Source organism: Scylla paramamosain, chromosome 44 (assembly GCF_035594125.1).
Source record: "Scylla paramamosain isolate STU-SP2022 chromosome 44, ASM3559412v1, whole genome shotgun sequence".
In the NCBI taxonomy this organism is placed as follows: Eukaryota; Metazoa; Arthropoda; class Malacostraca; order Decapoda; family Portunidae; genus Scylla; species Scylla paramamosain.
Window position 1 is genome coordinate 2,412,515 of NC_087194.1, and position 20,885 is coordinate 2,433,399.

General features: G+C 38.6%; 1 protein-coding gene across 8 annotated transcripts in view; it reads left to right on the top strand.

Moving 5' to 3' along the window:
- LOC135094158 (innexin inx2-like) overlaps positions 1 to 20,614 on the top strand; it is a 111,501-nt gene extending 90,887 nt beyond the window's left edge. For all 8 annotated transcript variants that reach the window (XM_063993986.1, XM_063993981.1, XM_063993982.1 and 5 more), the window contains one exon: positions 7,927 to 20,614. In XM_063993986.1, the coding sequence (XP_063850056.1) occupies positions 7,927 to 8,808 (882 nt within the window). In that variant the 3' untranslated portion in view covers positions 8,809 to 20,614. The remainder of the gene's footprint in view (positions 1 to 7,926) is intronic.
- Positions 20,615 to 20,885: the final 271 nt, after the last annotated feature.

Below are 20,885 nucleotides of genomic sequence, written 5' to 3' on the forward strand. Positions count from 1 at the left end.
GATTTGCGGCCCTCACCTGCATCCACTCGCCCACCTGGCCCCACTCCACATCCGGGCCCATCCACCTCCTCCGCCTCCACCACCGCCACTGCCACCACTACCACGCATACCAAAGTGGAATATGTGTGTGTGCGTGTGTGCGTGTGTGTGCCCTTGTCTCTCTCTCTCTCTCTCTCTCACTTATCCATCTCGTTCCACTTTGACATCCACTAATTCGTTTTCAGTCCACCAAATCCACATTCCAGTCCATCTTTGATCTATCCACCTCACCTTTGAAATTATTAGTCCTTGTTATCCATTTGATCCACCTTTATATCCACTAGTTTATATTTTATCCATCAATGTTGAAATCCACTTCCTATTAATTTCATCCACTTCTAAATCCATTATTTCATATTTTACCCCTCAATCCACTTTTTAATCCACCTCGTTCACTTTCAAATCAAAACATCCTTTAGTTTATCATTTCATCCGTCAGTCTATGTTTAAATCCACTTCCCATTAATTTTATCCACATCTAAATCCATTATTTCATATTTTACCCATCAATCCACTTTTAAATCCACTTCTAATCCACCTCGTCCACTTTCAAATCAAAACATCCATTAGTTTATCATTTCATCCGTCAGTCTATGTTAAAATCCACTTCCTATCAATTTTATCCACATCTAAATCCATTATTTCATATTTTACCCATCAGTCCACTTTTAAATCCACTCTTAATCCACCTGATCCGCTTTAAAACCCACGTATTCATCTTATCCGTCGGTCTATGTTAAAATTCACTTCCGATCCACCTAATCCACTTTAGAATCCACTTATCCAACTTTGATCGACCAGACCACTTCTATTTTATATCTAAGCCATCTTATCCACCTTAAAAATCCACTTATCCACTTACAAATCAACTTATCCATCCACTTATTCACTTTAAAATCCACTTGTCCATCCACTTATCGACTTAACTATCCACTTCTCCACTTTCAAATCCACTTATCCACTATAAAATCCACTTCATCACTTTGAAATCCACTTCTCCACTTTCAAATCCACTTCTCCACTTTCAAATCCACTTATCCACTTTAAAATCCACTTATTCACTTTCAAATCCACTTATCCCCTTTAAAAATCGATTTATCCATCCACTTATTCACTTATCTATTCACTTATCCACTTGCAAATCCACTTATCCACTTGCAAATCCACTTATCCACTTGTAAATCCACTTATCCACTTGCAAATCCACTTATCCACCAAAGACAACGTGGAAAAAAGTATATCCACTCCTGCTTATTGAATTCCCTCACATCCACCTTCACAACACATCCACATCCACATGTAAGCCTTATCCATTTTCTTTACCGTAACTCCTCCACTCTCCACTTTCATCCACATTAGTCTCATTGTAATCCACGTCATAATTCAAGCCTTCCATTTTATTCATCCACCTAAATTTAATCTTTTTCTTTTGTTTATATTTTTGTTTATTTATTTTTATTTTATTTTATTTTATTTTATTTTATTTATTTATTTTTATTTATTTTTTTCTTTCTCGGAGTAAAAGTTTTGTTGTCTGTTTTTGTTGTTGTTGTTGTTTGTTGTTGTTGTTGTTTTGTTTTGTTTTCGTTTTGTTTTCTTTCTATTTTTTTTTTTTTTTTTTTTGTTCGTTGTTTTTGTCTCATTGATTTTCTTCATTTTTCTCTCATATTTGTGCTGGTTTGTCCTCCTCCTCCTCCTCCTCCTCCTCCTCCTCCTCCCTTTTCGTCTCTTTTCATCATCATTGTCATCTCCTCCTCCTCCTCCTCCTCCTCCACCCACACAGGGAGGGAAGATAGGGAGAGATGGAGGAAACACAGAGCTGGAGGGAGATTATAAGGATTAAGAGGAGACAATAGGGAGAATATTTTGTTGGAGGGTGGAGATGAGGGAGAGAGGAAGGCCTGGGATGTTTAGTAAGGGAGCAGACAGGTGGAGGTGGATGAGGAGATAGGTGGATGTGTGAGAGGTGTGGATGCATACTTACATACATACATACATACATATTTAGTACATGCAGAGAGAGAGAGAGAGAGAGAGAGAGAGAGAGAGAGAGAGAGAGAGAGAGAGAGGATTGGATACATTACATATAGATAGATAAACAAATACATAAACTGATAGATAGATAGATAGATAGATAGATAGATAGATAGACACAGATAGAATTATAATAACCGTTCAGAGAGAGAGAGAGAGAGAGAGAGAGAGAGAGAGAGAGAGAGAGAGAGAGAGAGAGAGAGAGGGCTTAAGCAAGGTTAGGGAGAGAGGGAGTGGAGCTTAGGTTAGAGAGATGTAAACACAATTTCCTGCCTCGAAATTATACATACACACACATACACACACACATACATACATACATACATACATACATACATACATACATACATAACCACACATATGCATACGTACACGCTGCCTTGTGAGTTAACCCACGTACACACACACACACACACTTTCCCTCCCTCCCTCCCCCTCCCCCTCCTGCCCCTTCACCCCTCCCTCCCCCCACCTCAGCACCCCCCCAGACGCCTGCCCAACCACTTCAGTACATCCACTCACTTATTCAGCCTTTGTAAGTGTATGGAGACCCTCCCCCCACACACCCCCTTTCTCCACCACCCCCTCCCCCCAGTAGTGGCAAGTAAGGAAATCCAGTATAAATATCTACCAATGGCACACTTATGGATGAGCCAATGACAGACGCCCCCCGCTGCTGTCACTAATGCGTCAGCCAATGAGAATGCTCCTTCGCCATGACGTCATAGTGGAGGCAGCCAATGAGGATTTAATATGGCGTGATTGCATTTTTTTCGAATTTTTCTGGATTTTTTTTTATATTTTTTTCGGTTCTAATAAAAAAAATGATAAAAAAGTGTATTTATTTATATATATATAAATGTTGGATTTCCTATTGTAGCTGTTGTTGTTGTTGTTGTTCTAGTTGTTGTTGTTGTTGTTGTTGTTGTTGTTGTTGTTGTATATTAGTATATGTTTGTTCTGTGTTGTACGTAGTAGTTGTTGTTGTTATTGTTGTTAATGTTCCTGTAGCAGTAGTAGTAGTAGTAGTAGTAGTAGTAGTAGTAGTAGTAGTAGAACAAATTGATAACTTAATAACAAAAATCATATTAACTTATTTTTTCCCTTTTCTTCCTCCTCCTCCCGTGTTCCCTAGCCCTCTGATTTTCCTCCTCCTCCTCCTCTCCCTTTATTGCATTCCTCCTCCTTTCCATCTTCTCGTCACCCTTACCTCCCTCTCCTCCCCTCCTCCCCTCCACCCACCCACCCACCCACTAGACCAGGTATAGTTTAGCACGTGTCTTTGCATATTCTAACAAAACAAAAAAAAAACTGTGTCACTTGTAATAAAGAAAGAAATGTACTTAAGATTACAAAAAAGTTAAAATTATATATAAAAAATAGTTTACCATGGAACTTTATATAGAGCAGTTCCCGTTTTCTTTTGCTGTTCTGGTTTCAGTTTTCTTTGATCATTTATTATTATTTTTTTTATTTTTTTTTTTTTTTTTATTTATTCAAGTGACACAGTTTCAGAAAAAAAAAGTTAATAAGATAATATATATATAATTGTATGTTCTTTTTCATCTATGTAATTCTTGTTGTCTGAGTGTGCGTGTGTCCTTCACTCAACTAATGTGTTTCAGATCGTTTCAGTCAGTTGTTTAGTCTGTTTATCTCTATTGCTATTATTATTATTATTGTTATTATCACTCGTTAACTCAGGAAGTCTGTAAGCAAGATTGATGATGATGATGATGGTGGTGGTGATGATGGTGATGATGGTGATGATGATGCAGTCTTTTCTTCCTATATATAATTTTTTTCTGTATTTTTCAAGGCACGAAGGTTCAATAAGAGATGTGAGATTTATAAAACAATAATACAAACTTCTTTTTTTTTTTCATTTATTCTATTTTTGATGTCACATTAAATACAATACAATGTTTTTTTTTCTTTTTCTTTTTTTTGTATTTTCCATGTCACTAACGGAGATTTATAAGAACACAAGCATTATTATTATTATTATTATTATTATTATTATTATTATTATTATTATTATTATTATTATTATTATTATTATTATTATTATTACCAGTACCTTTCACAATCTTTACCCCATCCACCACTCACTCTCACCACCATCACCTTCCCCTCTCACCACCACTATTACGCTCCATCACCCATTAAATATCACTGTTGCCAAAAAAAAATAAAAAAAAAATTACGTGGTTTAAAAATACAACCATTCATTCATTATAATACAAAGTTAACATATATATCTCCCCCACCACCCACCCCCCACTCCCCCAGTCAGCTCTCAGTGTGTCTAAAAATAAAACCAATGGATGAAGCTTTTAAAAACACAATTAATATAAATCTCTAATCACTGGTGGGTTAAAAGGGGAGAGGCAAGAGACAGTTCACTTTTATCATAACCCTTTCTATCTTACAGACTTTCAGAAACATAATTAATGCTACTTTTTTTCTTTTTTTTTTTTTTCTTTCTTTTTTTCCTGGCACACTTTACAGCACTTTTTCTTTGGTCATGATCTGGACAGTTCATTAGATTTTTAGAAGTGTTTTTTTAATTAAGAATAAGTGTATTTTAAGGTGTTTCTCTCTCTCTCTCTCTCTCTCTCTCTCTCTCTCTCTCTCTCTCTCTCTCTCTCTCTCTCTCTCTCTCTCTCTCTCTCTCTCTCTCTCTCTCTCTCTCTCTCTCTCTCTCTCTCTCTCTCACTGATTCACACACACAATGGCACTGGGCTTGTGTATATTTTGATTCATACACTCTGCACCAAGTATGTATATGTAACTTGCTTCCCGTTTTCTTTCTCTCATTCACATAAGATAAATTTGCACTTCTCTATAATCTTTACTGCATTTTTTTTTTTTTTTTCCATAGGTCTTTTTTTTTCTTTTCTTTTTTTCTTTTTTTTCTTTTCGTTTTTCTTCTGTGTCGAATTTCATTAGGTCTATATTTGTTCTTTTTTTCTCTCCTGCCAGTCTTCAGTAGGTCTAAGATTCTCTCTCTCTCTCTCTCTCTCTCTCTCTCTCTCTCTCTCTCTCTCTCTCTCTCTCTCTCTCTCTCTCTCTCTCTCTCTCTCTCTCTCTCTCTCTCTCTCTCTTCTGCCAGATTTCACTAAGCCTAAAATTCACACCTTTTTCTTCCCTTCCGTCAAATTTCCTTAGGTCTAAATTGGTACTTTTCTAAGGGAAATTTTAATAGGCCTAATTTAGCTACTTTTTTTTTTCTCCTGCCAAATTTCAGTAGGCTTAAATTTGCACTTTTTCCTCTCTGCTAATCTTCAGTAGGCCTAACTGCAATTTTTTTCTCTGCCTAATTTCTGTAGGTTTAAATTTTCACCTTGTTCTGTGTCAAAGTTTAACATGCATTTTTTTTTTTTTTTTTTTTTTTTTTTTTTCTCTCCCTCTCCCTTCCCTGTCCATCCAAATTTCAATAGGCTTAAATTTTTCATCTTTTTCTTTGCCAAATTTCTTTACGTCTAAATCTCCACCTTTCATCTCTGTATCAAATTTGTGTTGCTCTAATGTTGCACTTCCCTATGGCAGATTTGCATAGGCCTAAATTCGTACTTTCCTCTTGTGTGAGAATTCTATGGGCCTACTTTGCACCTCTTCACTTCTTAGACTTTTCAAAATGCTGTGTTATTTTCTTTAATCTTGTTGTTATTCTTACTATTAATATCTATTCAGTAAGTTTATTGAATTAATTGGATATTTGTTCATTAATTTACTTTTCTATGGTGTTACTCAGAAAAAATCTACTTGTTCCTTTTCATATTTGTGATTTTGAAGGTAATAATATTAATAACTGCATGAATTTATGTGTAATTTCATCCAATCTTCTTTTTTAATGTAATTCTCTATGTAACTCGCTGGCTGTACTGGACTTGTATCTCTCTCTCTCTCTCTCTCTCTCTCTCTCTCTCTCTCTCTCTCTCTCTCTCTCTCTCTCTCTCTCTCTCTCTCTCTCTCTCTCTCTCTCTCTCTCTCCATAATGTCAAGATGTATAGATAATTTTTTCTCTCAGTCTTCTCATCTTCAATTTTTTCTATGTATTTTTCATATTGAGACAAAAAAACATTCGCTGGGTCTTCTTGTAAAGCGGTAAGTGAGGATCATAACAGACGAGGTGATTGATGGAAGGATTTAATGATGAAAACAAATAGAAAAATAGAGACGACAAATAGAAAAAGAGACGCTAGTTTAGGTGAGGAGACAGATAGATAGATAGATAGATAGATAAAGTTGAATAAGTAGGTAGGTAGATAGAAAATAGATTAAGATAGATACATAAACAGATAGATGATTGTGTAGAGAAGATAGATTGATAAATAGATAGTTGATAGAAAGTAGATTAAGATAGATACATAAACAGATAGATGATTGTGTAGAGAAGATAGATTGATAAATAGATAGTTGATAGAAAGTAGATTAAGATAGATACATAAACAGATGAAGAGGAGATAGATTGATAGATAGATAGACACTTCAGTAAGTAGTGGATTAATGGCAAGTAAATAGAGTTGGTATGTAAAGTAGGTGATTAGGTTGTTAGGTATAGGTAGTTGAGAGAGAGAGAGAGAGAGAGAGAGAGAGAGAGAGAGAGAGAGAGAGAGAGAGTTATTATTCGGCTAAAATTTTCACACGTACAAGGAAATTCATAAACGATTTAGTAAAACAACAAAACAAAAAAAAATGATAAAAAAACACCTTGCCTCGCCATTGTTCATTTTGTGTTTCCCATTTTCTTTCAGCTAATATTTTTTCCCCTTTCTTTTTTCCCTCTTTTTTGTAAGGGGGGGTTAGGAGAAGGAGGAGGAGGAGGAGGAGGAGGAGGAGGAGGAGGAGGAGGAGGAAGACAAGACTTTTTTCTGCGACTCTGCATATATATATTCACTCCTCCTCCTCCTCCTCCTCCTCCTCCTCCTCCTCCTCCTCCTCCTCCTCCTCCTCCTCCTCCTCCTCCTCCTCCTTTATTGTTTCGATTCGGTCTTGGAAAAAAAAAGATAAATAAAAAAAATGACGACCATTGTTTTATAAGATGGATATCAAAGCTTTTATTTATTTATTTATTTTTATTTATTTATTTATTTATTTTGCGTGCGTGTGCGTTGCGTGTGTGTGCGTGAGTGTGTGCCTGAGTGTGCGTGGAAGTGTGTATGTGGACACGAAATCCTTACACACACACACACACACACACACACACACACACACACACACACACACACACACACACACACACACACACACACACACAGTTTAATTCAGAGCAGGACAGGTAGTGAAAATAACAAGTCGATGTTATTTTCGAAGTGATAGGCAGGAATAGAAATGCTGCGTGCCAGGTTTTGTCGCCAGGTGGGAGGACAGGTGTACGGGTGGTGAAAGGGGGGAGGGTAGATATAGGCATGATTAGGGGACGGGTAGGGGATGTTTGATATATCTTTAGTCTTTGATCATGTGTTTTTGTGTGTGTGTGTGTGTGTGTGTGTGTGTGTGTGTGGAGGATCAAAACACCAGGTGATTGCCAGGTAACGTACACAGGTGAGTTCATCAGTCAGTCAGTTCATCAGTCAGTCAGTCAGTCAGTCCATCAGTCAGCCAGCCAGCCAGCCAGCCAGTCCATGCATTTCCATCACTCAAACAGAAATCTCCACATCTGTTTACTTTCCAGGACAAACAGAGGCTCTAAAAAAAGAACAAAAAAAAAACATGAATAAATCAATCAATATAAACTACCTGTCACATTCATTACCTCCACCCACCTGGATTTTCTCACCTGTCGCTCTTACGCTGCTGTGCCCGCCCACTGCCACGCACCTGTACTAACGAGCGGTGTACTTTCAGGTGGGCAAAAATGTCATCTACCCGAACCTTGGGCAGTTCGTGGAGGGGCAGTCATCGCGGCGGGAAATCTCTTACTACCAGTGGGTGACGTTCTTCCTGCTGATCGAGGCCTTGGTGATCTACCTGCCCAGGCAAATATGGCACCAGCTCACCCACAGCCAGTGCCTCCCCTTCGACTTCACCAACCTGCGGCGCCGCGAGGATTGGGAGGACAAGAAGAACTTTTTAGTATGGCACATGAAGCAGACGCGGGGCAACCACGAGTACTGGCTGTGGCAGTACTTGCTCACGGAGCTGCTGGCCATCGCCCTGCTCGCCTCCTTCTTCATCCTTACAGACGTGTTCCTCGGCGGGGACTTCTACGATTACGGCCTCGATTGGGTCCACTTCATGCACAACGCCACCAACAACACCATCTCGCCCATGACGGCCCGCTTCCCCCGCCTCACGGTGTGCAAGCTGCAGTACCACTCCCGCGGCGGCACCATCAACTCCTACTACCCGCTCTGCCTGCTGCCCATCAACTGCTTCAATGATAAGATCTTCCTGTTTCTCTACTTCTGGTACTGCCTGCTGTTCGGCCTGTCCCTGGTGCGCGGCCTGTACATGCTGGTGCTGGTGACCTGCAAGCCGGCACGGCGCCTGCGCCTCAAGTTCAGCGCCAAGCTGGTGCCGGAGGACACGCTGGACCGGTTCATCAACGCGCACAACCTGAGCGACTGGTTCGTGCTGTGCAACCTGGCGCCCACCATGGACCCCGTGCTGATCGCCGAGCTGGTGACGCAGCTGGTGTACGAGGTGCAGGGCGGCGAGAGCTCCGACTCCAAGCCCTCCCGCCTCGGCAAGCAGGAAAAATCGCTCCAGTCTGTTAATTATATATGAGATTCAGCGCCGCGCACTTCCCCGCACTCGCTCACACACTGCCTTCCCAACGGCCAGCCTAACTTCGGATTTTGCGCCAATCCTAACCCGTACAGTCACTTTCAGAGCCGCTACCCGCCCGTGCACGGTTACGGGACGGCTTACTCCAACGGCCATTGCGACGGGCTGTGAGTCGTGGGCCCGGAGCTCACCGCGCCCACGCATCACAAAGGGGAAGGCGCTGCGCGAGTCTCATGACTTCAGCACCACGCCAACACCGCCACGCCACCTCACCACCACCACCACCACCACCACTACACCACCACACCACGCCACTTCCACAACCACACCACGACGCCGCGGGAACTGCTGCCACCACCATTACCACCACCACCACCACAACCACGCCTCCTGGGATGGTGTTTTATTATTGTTGTTGTTGTTAATTTTTGGGTGATGGACCGCCCCCTCCCCCTGACCCCCTGACCCTCTCCACCCTCCCAAACCACACACACACACACAAATACACATACACAATGCTACCGCCTCCCCCTCCCCTCCCCCTCCCCCTACCCCCGGAGCATAGAGGGAGTGAGGGCGGCGTCACAGTTCATTTTAGGGGGAAGAAAATGGGAGGCGAGTCGGTCAGCGGCGGCGCACAGAAAACGGAGCCGCGGTGGTGCTGAGGTGAAGGGTGACTAAAGAAGACGCAAGCGATGTAATAATAATGATAATAATAATAATAATAATAATATTAATAATATTAATATTAATAATAATATTTACTACACAGTGTTCTTGTTATGTCAAGTTATTATATATATAGTGATGATCATTACTCTCTCTCTCTCTCTCTCTCTCTCTCTCTCTCTCTCTCTCTCTCTCTCTCTCTCTCTCTCTCTCTCTCTCTCTCTCTCTCTCTCCATACTCGCAAAAGCACCGTTCGCGCGTGTGTCTTTCCTCGCTTTACGAAATGTAACGTTGAATTAAAGAAAGAAAACGAAAAATGTTGACTTCCGGTGAACATTACGAACAAGAAAAGAAGAAAGTGCACAAATAAAGCCGACAAATAAGCAAACAAACAAACAAACAGACACGTGAAGAAAACAGGAGAGAGAGAGAGAGACAGAGAAAGAGAGAAAAACAACCGATAGTGATGATGATGATGATGATAATAATAATAGTTGCTCCTTATTGTCAGTATTGTAATAAAAAAAATATAATTAAACCTTTCAGTATTAAATATGAAAATAGGAAGGAGAGAGAAAGCTTATCTCCTCCTCCTCCTCCTCCTCCTCCTCCTCCTCCTCCTCCTCCTCCTCCTCCTCCTCCAGTGGACTTGCAATCCAGTGTTCATTCGCTTGTTTGTTTGTTTGCTTATTTGTTTGGTCATAAGAGAAAATGGGATGAAAATAACATAGAAAACGGGATCTTGAAGGTGTGCAGGCGTTTTCGGATTTAAGTTTAGTTTTGTTTGGAAAATGTGAAGGAAGAAAACAAATATAAAAGTGTGAAAGAAAAGAAAGAAGGAAAGAAAAATTATAATAGAAACAAACACACGTACACACACACACACGTACACATGAACACACAGGAAAAACAGTCATATGTACGTTTTCATCCACACGTACATGCACACATCATCCTTTCCACCACTTCCACCACACAAGGAGGGGAAAAAATTTGAGGGGAAAAAAATATTAAAATATGCTAGTCATTATTTTTGTTACCAGTTCAATGATTGGCAGCAAACCTCCCACATCTGTGCTGACAAGACGCTCCGTGACTGTGATTTGGGGCAGGTGTGGGGCAGGTGTGTTCATTAGTGGTCACCTGTGCTACTGGGAAAAGGAAATTGAAGTGTTGAAATAGAAAAAAAAAATTGAAAAATAAAAAGAAATGCGAGTTTTGAGGTACATTCTCTCTCTCTCTCTCTCTCTCTCTCTCTCTCTCTCTCTCTCTCTCTCTCTCTCTCTCTCTCTCTCTCTCTCTCTCTCTCTCTCTCTCTCTCTCTCTCTCTCTCTCTCTCTCTCTCTCTCTCTCTCTCTCTCTCTCTCTCTCTCTCATCGTGTCACTCTGGGCTTCCCACCGCTGTCTCTATTTTTATCACTTTTTTTTATTATTAATTTTTCATTCTCATTTTCCTTTTCACCGTAAGTTTAGTGGCGTCACAACCCGCGGTGACTGTGACGCCGTGACAATGACGACAACAACAACAACAACAACACAGAGGAAAGCGACGCGCATACACACACGCACATACCCAATAAGGAAGGGAAATTAAATATATATAACTTAATATACATTGAAACACAAGATGTATTAGAAAAAAAGGAAACACGTGGAAGGTTTTGTTTATATTCCATGGAAACACAAATTAAATGGAAGTTGAAACACAAAATGGAAAAGAAATTAAACTCGCGAGATGTTTATTTTTTAGAAAAGTGAATTGAAATGGCAAAGTTTGATGGTTAGTTTTGTTTTTCTTTGCTAATTGACGTGGGGAGAAAAAATAAATAAATAGAAAAAAAACTTTTTTAGGAAGAAAAATATAAGTGAATTTGAATTTATATAACAAAAAAAATGAAGAAAAGTTTAATTCCGTAAAAGAAAAATAGAAAAGTCGAAATCCTTAAAAATAAAAAATGAAAACGAAGTGAATTTAAATACACTCAACAGAAAATGGAGTACACTTCAGAAGGTTAACAGAAAACGAAAAAAAAATAAACAAAATACAGAAAAAGGAATGAAGGAAGAAAACGGGAAGTCCTCCACGGAACACAGACTGCCGTGGCCAGCTATCACATACACATAGGTTTTTAACAGTAAGTTAGTTTCGCGTCCCGGAGAAGCTTGCGTTGTAGCGTCTAAGTTTGAATGTGATTTGATTTTAGCGAATGAGATAAAAAAAGTATACATATATACATATATATATATATATTCTATAATAATGTAATATCATTATCTTCACCCTTCCTTCCTTCCTTCCTTCCTTCCTTCTCCAGTTCCTTCCCTTCCCTCTCCTTCGTCTTCCCTCCCCTTTCCTTCTCCTTTTCCTGTTAAAAATTTCGTTTATTATTGTTATTGTTATTATTATTATTATTATTATTATTATTATTATTATTATTATTATTATTATTAGATGTGAGAAAAGATGATAGAAATTAGAAATTCAACTATATTTCATTATTCAAGAGTACTCTTCGTCCTCCTCCTCCTCCTCCTCCTCCTCCTCCTCCTCCTCCTCCTCCTCCTCCTCCTCCTCCTCCTCTTAGATTGTATAACTTTAAGAATCACGGTTGTTGAACGAAACATACAAAAAGTATAATATTAATAATAGGTGTTTTTTTTTACCATTCATAAACAAACAAACAAAAAAAAAAGAGACGAAAGGAAGGAAAACAATGAGTAGCCATTCGTGTGTTTTGTTTGGGTGTAAACAAACAAAAGAACAAACAATAATGGCTAATAAGTGAAGAATGAATATTTTATGAAGTTATACACGAAAAGAAGAAAAAAGATTTGGGTGAATTCATTGAGGCATTTTGTTGTGATAATATGTATTTTGTATGTATATCCCCCCTCTCCAGCCCCCCCACCCCCACAATTACCCATACATCCACCACCCCACCCCCTCCCTCCCTCCCTCGCCACCCACAAGACTAAACTAACCTAAACACAACCTTCCACTCTTGCCCCATTTTCTATTACATCCCTCCCCATCAACCCCCCCACCCCACACACCTCCCCAGCTGCCCTTCTCCACCGCACCTCCTTCACATCCACCCCCCACCCCTCCCCACCCCTCCCCACAAAAATTACAGAGGCTTTTTATCAAATTAGGGGGAAGATTGAAGTGTGTCTAAATAGTAAGTTTCACTACATCTTAAGTAATTAAAGGAAAAAAAAAGTACGTATATTTTTTTCGTTTTTACTGATTCCCCCTCCCTCTCTCCCTCTTCCTTCCCCCTCCCCCTCCGTCCCCCCCATACTTAAGTGACCAAACACCATCTTATAAATTTATACATGCCTATACTTAAATATATATAACATACATACATACATACATACATACGTACGTACTGGCGCATACTCTAGTGGTGAATTGAAATTGATTTTTATTATTATTATTAGATTAATTTATTCTGAGAGGATAGAAAAAAGATCAGTATTAAATAGAAGGTTTTGTGTGTCCTCCTCCTCCTCCTCCTCCTCCTCCTCCTCCTCCTCCTCCTCCTCCACCTACGTCTCATCCTTTTTTTCTTCCATCAGTCCATATTTTTTCCCCTCTTCCTCCTCCTCCTCATCATCATCTCCATTTTTTCCTCCTTTCAATCAATATATATATATTTTTTTTTTCTTTCTTTTTTCGTCCTTTCCATCTTTACCTCACTTCATCTTTCCTCCTCCTCCTCCTCCTCCTCCTCCTCCTTCGGAAGTAGTGAGAGAAATTTGCTTCCTTCTAAAATTAATATGTAAAAAAGATTAAATTTCTCTCTCTCTCTCTCTCTCTCTCTCTCTCTCTCTCTCTCTCTCTCTCTCTCTCTCTCTCTCTCTCTCTCTCTCTCTCTCTCTCTCTCTCTCGCGGTTAAAATTATTATTATTATTATTATTATTATTATTATTATTATTATTATTATTATTATTATTATTATGATGGTTATGCTTGGGTAATCTAGCACAGTTCCCCCTTTAACTCCGCGCTCAGCATTGGGCTACCCTCGCCACTCTTTTCTCCCCCTCCTCCTTTCATCCTTATATGCAACAGAAAACGGGAAGAATGTTTGAAATTAATACTGCGCCGTTGTAAAGAAAATTAAAAGGAACTGGATGCGTTTTCCATTGAATTTTGATGTTTTTTTTTTTTATTGTATTGCAAAAGAAAACGGGGAGAGTTGAATAATATGGAAAATGGGAAATTGTGAAGAAAACGTATAGGAATTGTTTAACTTCTACATCGATTTTCTTGAAGGTTTCACTAGTTTTAATTGTGTTGTAAAAAGAAAACGGGAGATGGTTTAAAATGAATACTGCAAGATAGTGAAGAAAACGTATGGAAGTAAAAAAAAATAATAATAACTATTAATTACGGACTGACTCGTTTAAATTTGAATTGCAAGAAAAAAAACGGTGCCAAAATCTAAACAAATTCTGTTATTTGTTTATTTATATATTTATTTATTTATTTATTTATTTATTTATTTATATTTTGTACGGATTTACTAGTTTTGATTTGAATTGCAAGAAGAAAGAAAACGGGAAGATGGAAGGTGCCAATTCTAAAAATATTCTGTTATCTATTTTTATTTTCTTACGATTAACTAGTTTCGTTTCGAATCGCAAGAACAAAGAAAACGGGAAGGTAGCTGAGTGGCCCTTAATTCTAAACAAACGATGGGATTGTAGAAACTGAATAATTTTTCCATTTAGTTCACTAGATTTATTATAAGTTTCTGTTGCAAATCGACGAAAGAAACTGTGCGTGGAATATTCTGTCAAAGGAGGCAACCCGCAGACACGAAGATAAGCCAACAGGAGAAAGCAGTATTAAAAGAGTATTATACGAAAAAGTTATATATGATTAAAGAAACATACACAGTTACTTATCCCAGACTTAAATGCATAATACACACACACACACACACACAAATAGATTTATAACCTCAAAAAGTATAGTTAGAAATTTATACTTAAGAAATTACCAAATAAATAATAATAATAATAATGAAGAGGCCGTTATCGTTTTGAATCTTAACACACACACACACACACACACACACGAATTAAAAAAATAAATAAATAAATCGCCAGCATAAACTAAAACGTAAAAAAAAAAATAAAGGTTGCTATTTTCTCTACTGGAGCCGTGGTCACGTGGCGGTGCGTGCGCGCGTGCTCGCCTGTAAGTGAAGGGGAGGTGCCCTTGTCTGCATCGATTGTAATATATGTATACTGACAGAATACTTAGCTGGTTTATCAATGAAGCTGTTTTAAAGTAAGCGCTCCCCCTCCTCCTCCTCCTCCTCCTCCTCCTCCTCCTCCTCCTCCTCCTCCTCCTCCTCCTCCTCCTCAGTTATCTCTCTCTCTCTCTCTCTCTCTCTCTCTCTCTCTCTCTCTCTCTCTCTCTCTCTCTCTCTCTCTCTCTCTCTCTCTCTCTCTCTCTCCACTTCCCATTCTTCATTTTAGGTCCCTCTTTTCTCCCTCCTCCTCCTCCCCCCATCTTATCTATCTTTACACACACACACACACACACACACACACACACACACACACACACACTAAGTCCCACCCATATATATTTGTTATATTAAGTCCCTCCCCCTCCCTCCTCCTCCCCTCAGTTAGCGACCTTCCCTCCACCCATACCCCCACACCACCATATACCCCCCCACCCCCCTCGCCTCACCAAGGTCATGCCAGGTCACGTGTTGCTGTAAGAGGTCAGGTCAGGTCAAAGATGCATTTTTGTATTGGAGAATTGTGAGGTTTATTTTGATGTTTGTTATGGTGATGATGATGATGATGATGATGATGGTGATTTTGGTGCTGTTTAGAAAATGGTGTTTGTAATATACTTCTTTTTTTACGTTAGTTTAAAAAAAAGTTGTATTTAAAATTATATTGCTATGATAGTTATGATAATGTGATTGTACAGATTATTATTATTATTATTATTATTATTATTATTATTATTATTATTATTATTATTATTATTATTACTACTACCATTATCAACGTTTGTGATCTTAGAAATATATACATAAGAAAATAATATATATGTAAATTACAAATCTCTATATATACATAATATTTATTACTATAATTTTACGCTTGTTATAAAAAAAAATTAAGAGAAAATTTATCTGTTGTTCCGATTATGTGAAATTTTTAAAGCATTTATTATTAGTGTGTTACAAATGTGAGTGTTTTATCAGTTCATTTCGTCTGGGAGTGAACAGAGAGGCGAGGCATGCAGTGGGCAGTGAACGAGGGAGAGCAGAGGGCGCGGGGTGAACGAAAGGCGTGAATACTGAAGAAACTAAGAAACCTAACACTCGGAAAACGAACAAAAATGAACGGAAGGAAGTGAAGAAAGGAAAAGATAACTAGAGAAAGACGAAATAGAGGGAGAGGATCAAAGTGAGAGAACGTGAAGTGCAGATAAATGGAGAAAAGAGAAAAAAAGAGAGAGAGAAAGAGAGAGAGAAGGAGAGAGAGAAAGAGAGAGAGAGAGAACATTGAGGACTGACCAGTGGCAATGAAGTGGAAGAGAATAAATAAATAAACAAGTGAAATAGTGACAATATATTACAGCAGAGGAGAAGGAGGAGAAGAGAAATAGGAGAAACACACAAACAAAACAAACAAACACACAAACAAACAAACGAACACACTTTCCCGCCAAAATCTCCGCACACTCGCTCGTTTTCTTTGTTTATCTCGTCTCGCTGCTTCGAAACATAAAAGATTCGAGTCATAAGTTCCGAATCCTTTTACTCTTCCCCCTCCCCTCCCCTTACCCCCCCCAAGTTTTCGCATCCCCCCCTTCCCCCTTTTTCCCGTCAAGAGCTTTGATATATAAAGAAAGGAAGTCAGTAGTGGTTTTGATGTCTTTCGACCTTACTTGTATATATAATGTTAAAAAACAGAAGTGGAAGATAGGAACGAAAGAACGAAAGGAAAACAAGTGAATAACGCGTGATGTGAATTATAATGGTACTCGATAGTGTTTTTCTTTTTTTTTCGTGTTTTCCCTTTATTTATCGTTGATGTGGGCGTGGTGATGTGTGTGTTGCCAGCTTGCATTTTTTCTTTTTTATCTTAGGAGACTGTATTACGATATTATCACTATTATTTTTATCGTTGTTGTATAAAAATCTATTTATTTATAAATATAAATATAAATATATAAATATATATATACCTATACATACATACATATACATTACATTAATACATACATTACAAAAAAAAGAAATAAATACTAATACTAATACTTATACAGCCTGTATGATTAAGTATTGTATAATGAATGATGAACAAGATTTAGGCTAATGATGATTAATACTTACATTGTTATAGGAGTTGTTTTGTGCTATGTTTGTTTGCTTTAGTTTGTCTGGATCAGTCAGTCAGTCAGTCAGTCAGTCAGTCAGTAGAGGTAATGAGTTCATTCTATTTGCGAGTATAACAGGTAGTCTCCCTTAACAATTAATAATAATAGACACCTATCTTCTAATCACTACCTCCCCCCACCACTACCCCTACCACCCCCCCCTTGACGCATTACCCCCCTCCCCTCCCTCCTCCCCCATGGCACAGCGGACAGAGGGGTGGACACTGAAACGAGGAGGCATGTTCAATACTCGTTTCAAACTTTTTTTTTTTTTTTAAGGTTTTTTTTTCACGTTTTCTTTTCCTTTTTTTTCATAATTATTGACTTAATTGAAGTATTTGCAGCGAGTTGTTGTTGTTGTTTTATATTGCTTTAGTTTCCGTTTTCTTCCATGCCAGTAACCCATTTTCTTTCTTTAAGCTCTCGTTTTCTTTTTTTTAATGATTTCTTTATTTCTTTTACTTAATATCTTATCATGTATTATGTGTTTTTATTCAGTTTTTTTGCTTCTTTCACTTACTCCTTCCTCTTCCTTCCTCCTTTCCTTGCTTCATTATTTCCTTCCTTCATTCATTCATTCATTCATTCATTCATTTATAAATTGCATCATCTCACCTCATTCGTTCATTCACTCACTCTCATTCTCTCACTTTTCTCCTTATCTCTCTTCTCTCCCTTTCTCTTCCCTCACCATTTCATCATCATCGTCATCTTCTTCTTCTTCTTCTTCTTCTTCTTCTTCTTCTTCTTCTTCTTCTTCTTCTTCTTCTTCTTCTTCTTCTTCTTCTTCTTCTTCTTCTTCTTCTTCTTCTTCTTCTTCTTCTTCTTCTTCTTCTTCTTCTTCTTCTTCTTCCTTTATCTCCATATCTATCCATTTCTCTCTCTCTCTCTCTCTCTCTCTCTCTCTCTCTCTCTCTCTCTCTCTCTCTCTCTCTCTCTCTCTCTCTCTCTCTCTCTCTCTCTCTCTCTCTCTCTCTCTCTCTCTCTGAAAAATTTTAAGTAGTATATATTTAGGCCTAAACTGATAATTGGCGTCCCCTCAGCCCACTACCTGTGTATGGTGCCTCTCCCCACTCCCTGTGTTGGTGATTCGCTTCCTAGGGTACACTTAAAGATATTTAGATATTTAGTATGATAAGAAAAGTGTCCAGTGAATTATTTTTTTCTTTTTTTTCATTTGGTTAAAGATTATTATTATTATTATTATTATTATTATTATTATTATTATTATTATTATTATTATTATTATTATTATTATTATTACTACTACTACTACTACTACTACTACTACTACTACTACTACTACTACTACTACTATTACTACCACTACTACTACTATTACTACTACTGCTACTATTTCTATTTAATTTACTTCTATAATCATTTAAGTAACAAAAAACCTGATTTACTATACATGGGACTGCTGCTTTGTACTTGAATTACTTAAAGACACCTTGCTTAATTACTAATATTTACCTACCTACCTGTACACTTTTCATTTCCCCCCCCTCGTAGTATATAAGTGACGCTAAAAGTACTTACATAGCTAATCACTTGGCTTCCTCACTTACATACAAGTTTAAGTTTCCACGGAATTGTGTTTCTACTTACAGAAGAAAAAAAAAAAAAGGGATGTCCATCTTATGAATATTCCAAGTGTTACCAGTATTGCCAATTAAAAAAAAAAAAACACACACAAGGGAAACCGTACCTCATCCCCAGTGGCGCTGTTTGGGTGACCACAGGCCTAAAAAATTCCCATATAGGCCTACTTGTGGTCCTATACTACTGATAAGATAAGCCTGGTATTCCCATAAGGCCTATCTTGGGGGTCTATCATTGTTGGAAATAGACTCCGCTGATAGACCTAGGTATTTCCCAGTAGGCCTGTGTTTGGGTTGTTTGCCGGTGATTAAGCCTAATGTTTCTGGTATAGGCTTGTTATGGGGCTTGTTTGCTGGTGGGGTAGGCCTTTTTTTCGGTAGGTCTACTGGGACATGTCATATTGTTTGCGCGTTTGGCAATGCGCGGCATCCTCAGATCGCGCTGCCCAGGGACGCGATTCTGAAACACTGCGCCCTTTCACCTTTACTCTGACAGGTTCCAGTGAAGGTTGGAGGGGTTCCCAAGGATCTCTAAGGTTGTAGTGGTAGTTTGACAAAGGTTCTTTATCATTAACAGTTAAAACACCCTTGGGAACACGCTAGCCCTTGTGGCCTTTGAAAACAGAAAGAAGAGGTTCCAGTGGAGGTTAGACAGGTTCTCAAGGGTGTTTTCAAGGTTCTAGTGATAGTTCAACAAAGATTCTTCATCAGCTCCCTTGAGAACGTGCCTAACCCTTCCCGTGGCCTTTGAAAACAGTCCCAGTGAGAAAGAAGAGGTTCCAGTAGAGGTTGGACAGGTTCTCAAGGGTGCTTCCAAGGTTCTAGTGATAACAAAGATTCTTCAGCTCCCTTGAGAACGTGGCTAACCCTTCCCGTGACCTTTGAAAACAGTCCCAGTGAGAAAGAAGAGGTTGGACAGGTTCTCAAGGGTGCTTCCAAGATTCTAGTGATAGTTCAACAGAGGTTCATCATTAACCCCCTTGGGAACGCGTGTAGCCCTCCCCTGTGGCCTTTGAAAACAGTCCTGGTGAGCGGGCGATGTGTTTCAGAAGTGTTCCTCTCCCTTTGAGCTTTTGTGTGTTCGCGCTGCGCTGTTTGTTGCAGTGTGTTGTATATTTGTTACTGAGCGATGATGGGATTCCTTATCACGAAGAAACACTTTAAAGTATGTTATTATCCTAGGCTGTATTATACAATATTATACTAGAGACAGAGTGTATTAAAGGATATTACGTATTATGCTACCGATTCGTTGTAAGGCATATACTTTTTTGTTTCTTTGTATTATTATTATTATTATTATTGTTATTCATTTACTCGGATCTCGTGTACGATAATTATCATTTTTTTTCCTTGATTTTTTATGTATGTATGTGTACACGCCCATTTGGAGGCCACGTACACATACACACACACACGCGCACACACGGCTAGGCGACACGGATGTAAGTACGTACACAGCAGTCCGTTTTCTTTACAGTATTTTGATGGACTACTGCTTAAAAATAAAAAAAATATATATATAAAAAAAAAATGAAAGAAAAAAAAAACAAGAAACGCGTGTGTCTGTGTGTTGGTTAGCGCCGCCTTGGATCCAACATGGCGGATAATTATATACTTAAAAATCCTTGTAAATTTATCACGTACTCCCCCTCCCCCCCCCACCCCGAGGTAGTCAGCTGTCCTGTGTTTGTGGGTGCTTGCTGCAATGTGTAAAGAACTCCTTCATTCCTTTAGGATATGTACACTAACTCCTTTGGTTCCTTTACGGTTGGTCACTTTCAATACATCTTCTATAACTCCCAGTATAAATAGTGAAAAAAAAAATAATAATTAAGAAGAGAATAAAAATTTTTTCTCCATTCCTTCATTTTTGCAAACCCTATCTCTGTCTGCTGTCCCATTTAAAAAAAAAGATAAATAATAATAATAATAAAAAAAAAGTTTAGAATGTATAAATATAAATTCTATTCCCCCTCATTATAGTCAGTTATAAGAGGAGAAAGCACTGGATTGTAACTCCATCACTAGAGGCAATAAGGAAATGATAGTTAATATAATGTAAAGTTCTTGTGTTGGAATTTACTAAATAAAACTGCGAAACTGCCGCTCCGTGATTCATTGCTTCATCCCGATACACTGTGAAGCTCCGGACTCGTGTGCTTCCAAACTGTGCACGTGTTGGTGCTGCAACCAGTGAGTGAAGCTTTGAAATTGTGTAAGTCTGGGTTTTGTCTTTCAGTCAGGTGTGTATGAAGCTTCGAAACTTTACGTGTGGGTTTGGTGGTTCAGTCAGGTGTGTACAAAGTTTCGAAGCAGTGTAAGTGTGGGTTTGGTGCCTCATTCAGATGTATATGAACTTGTGAAGCTTCGAATGG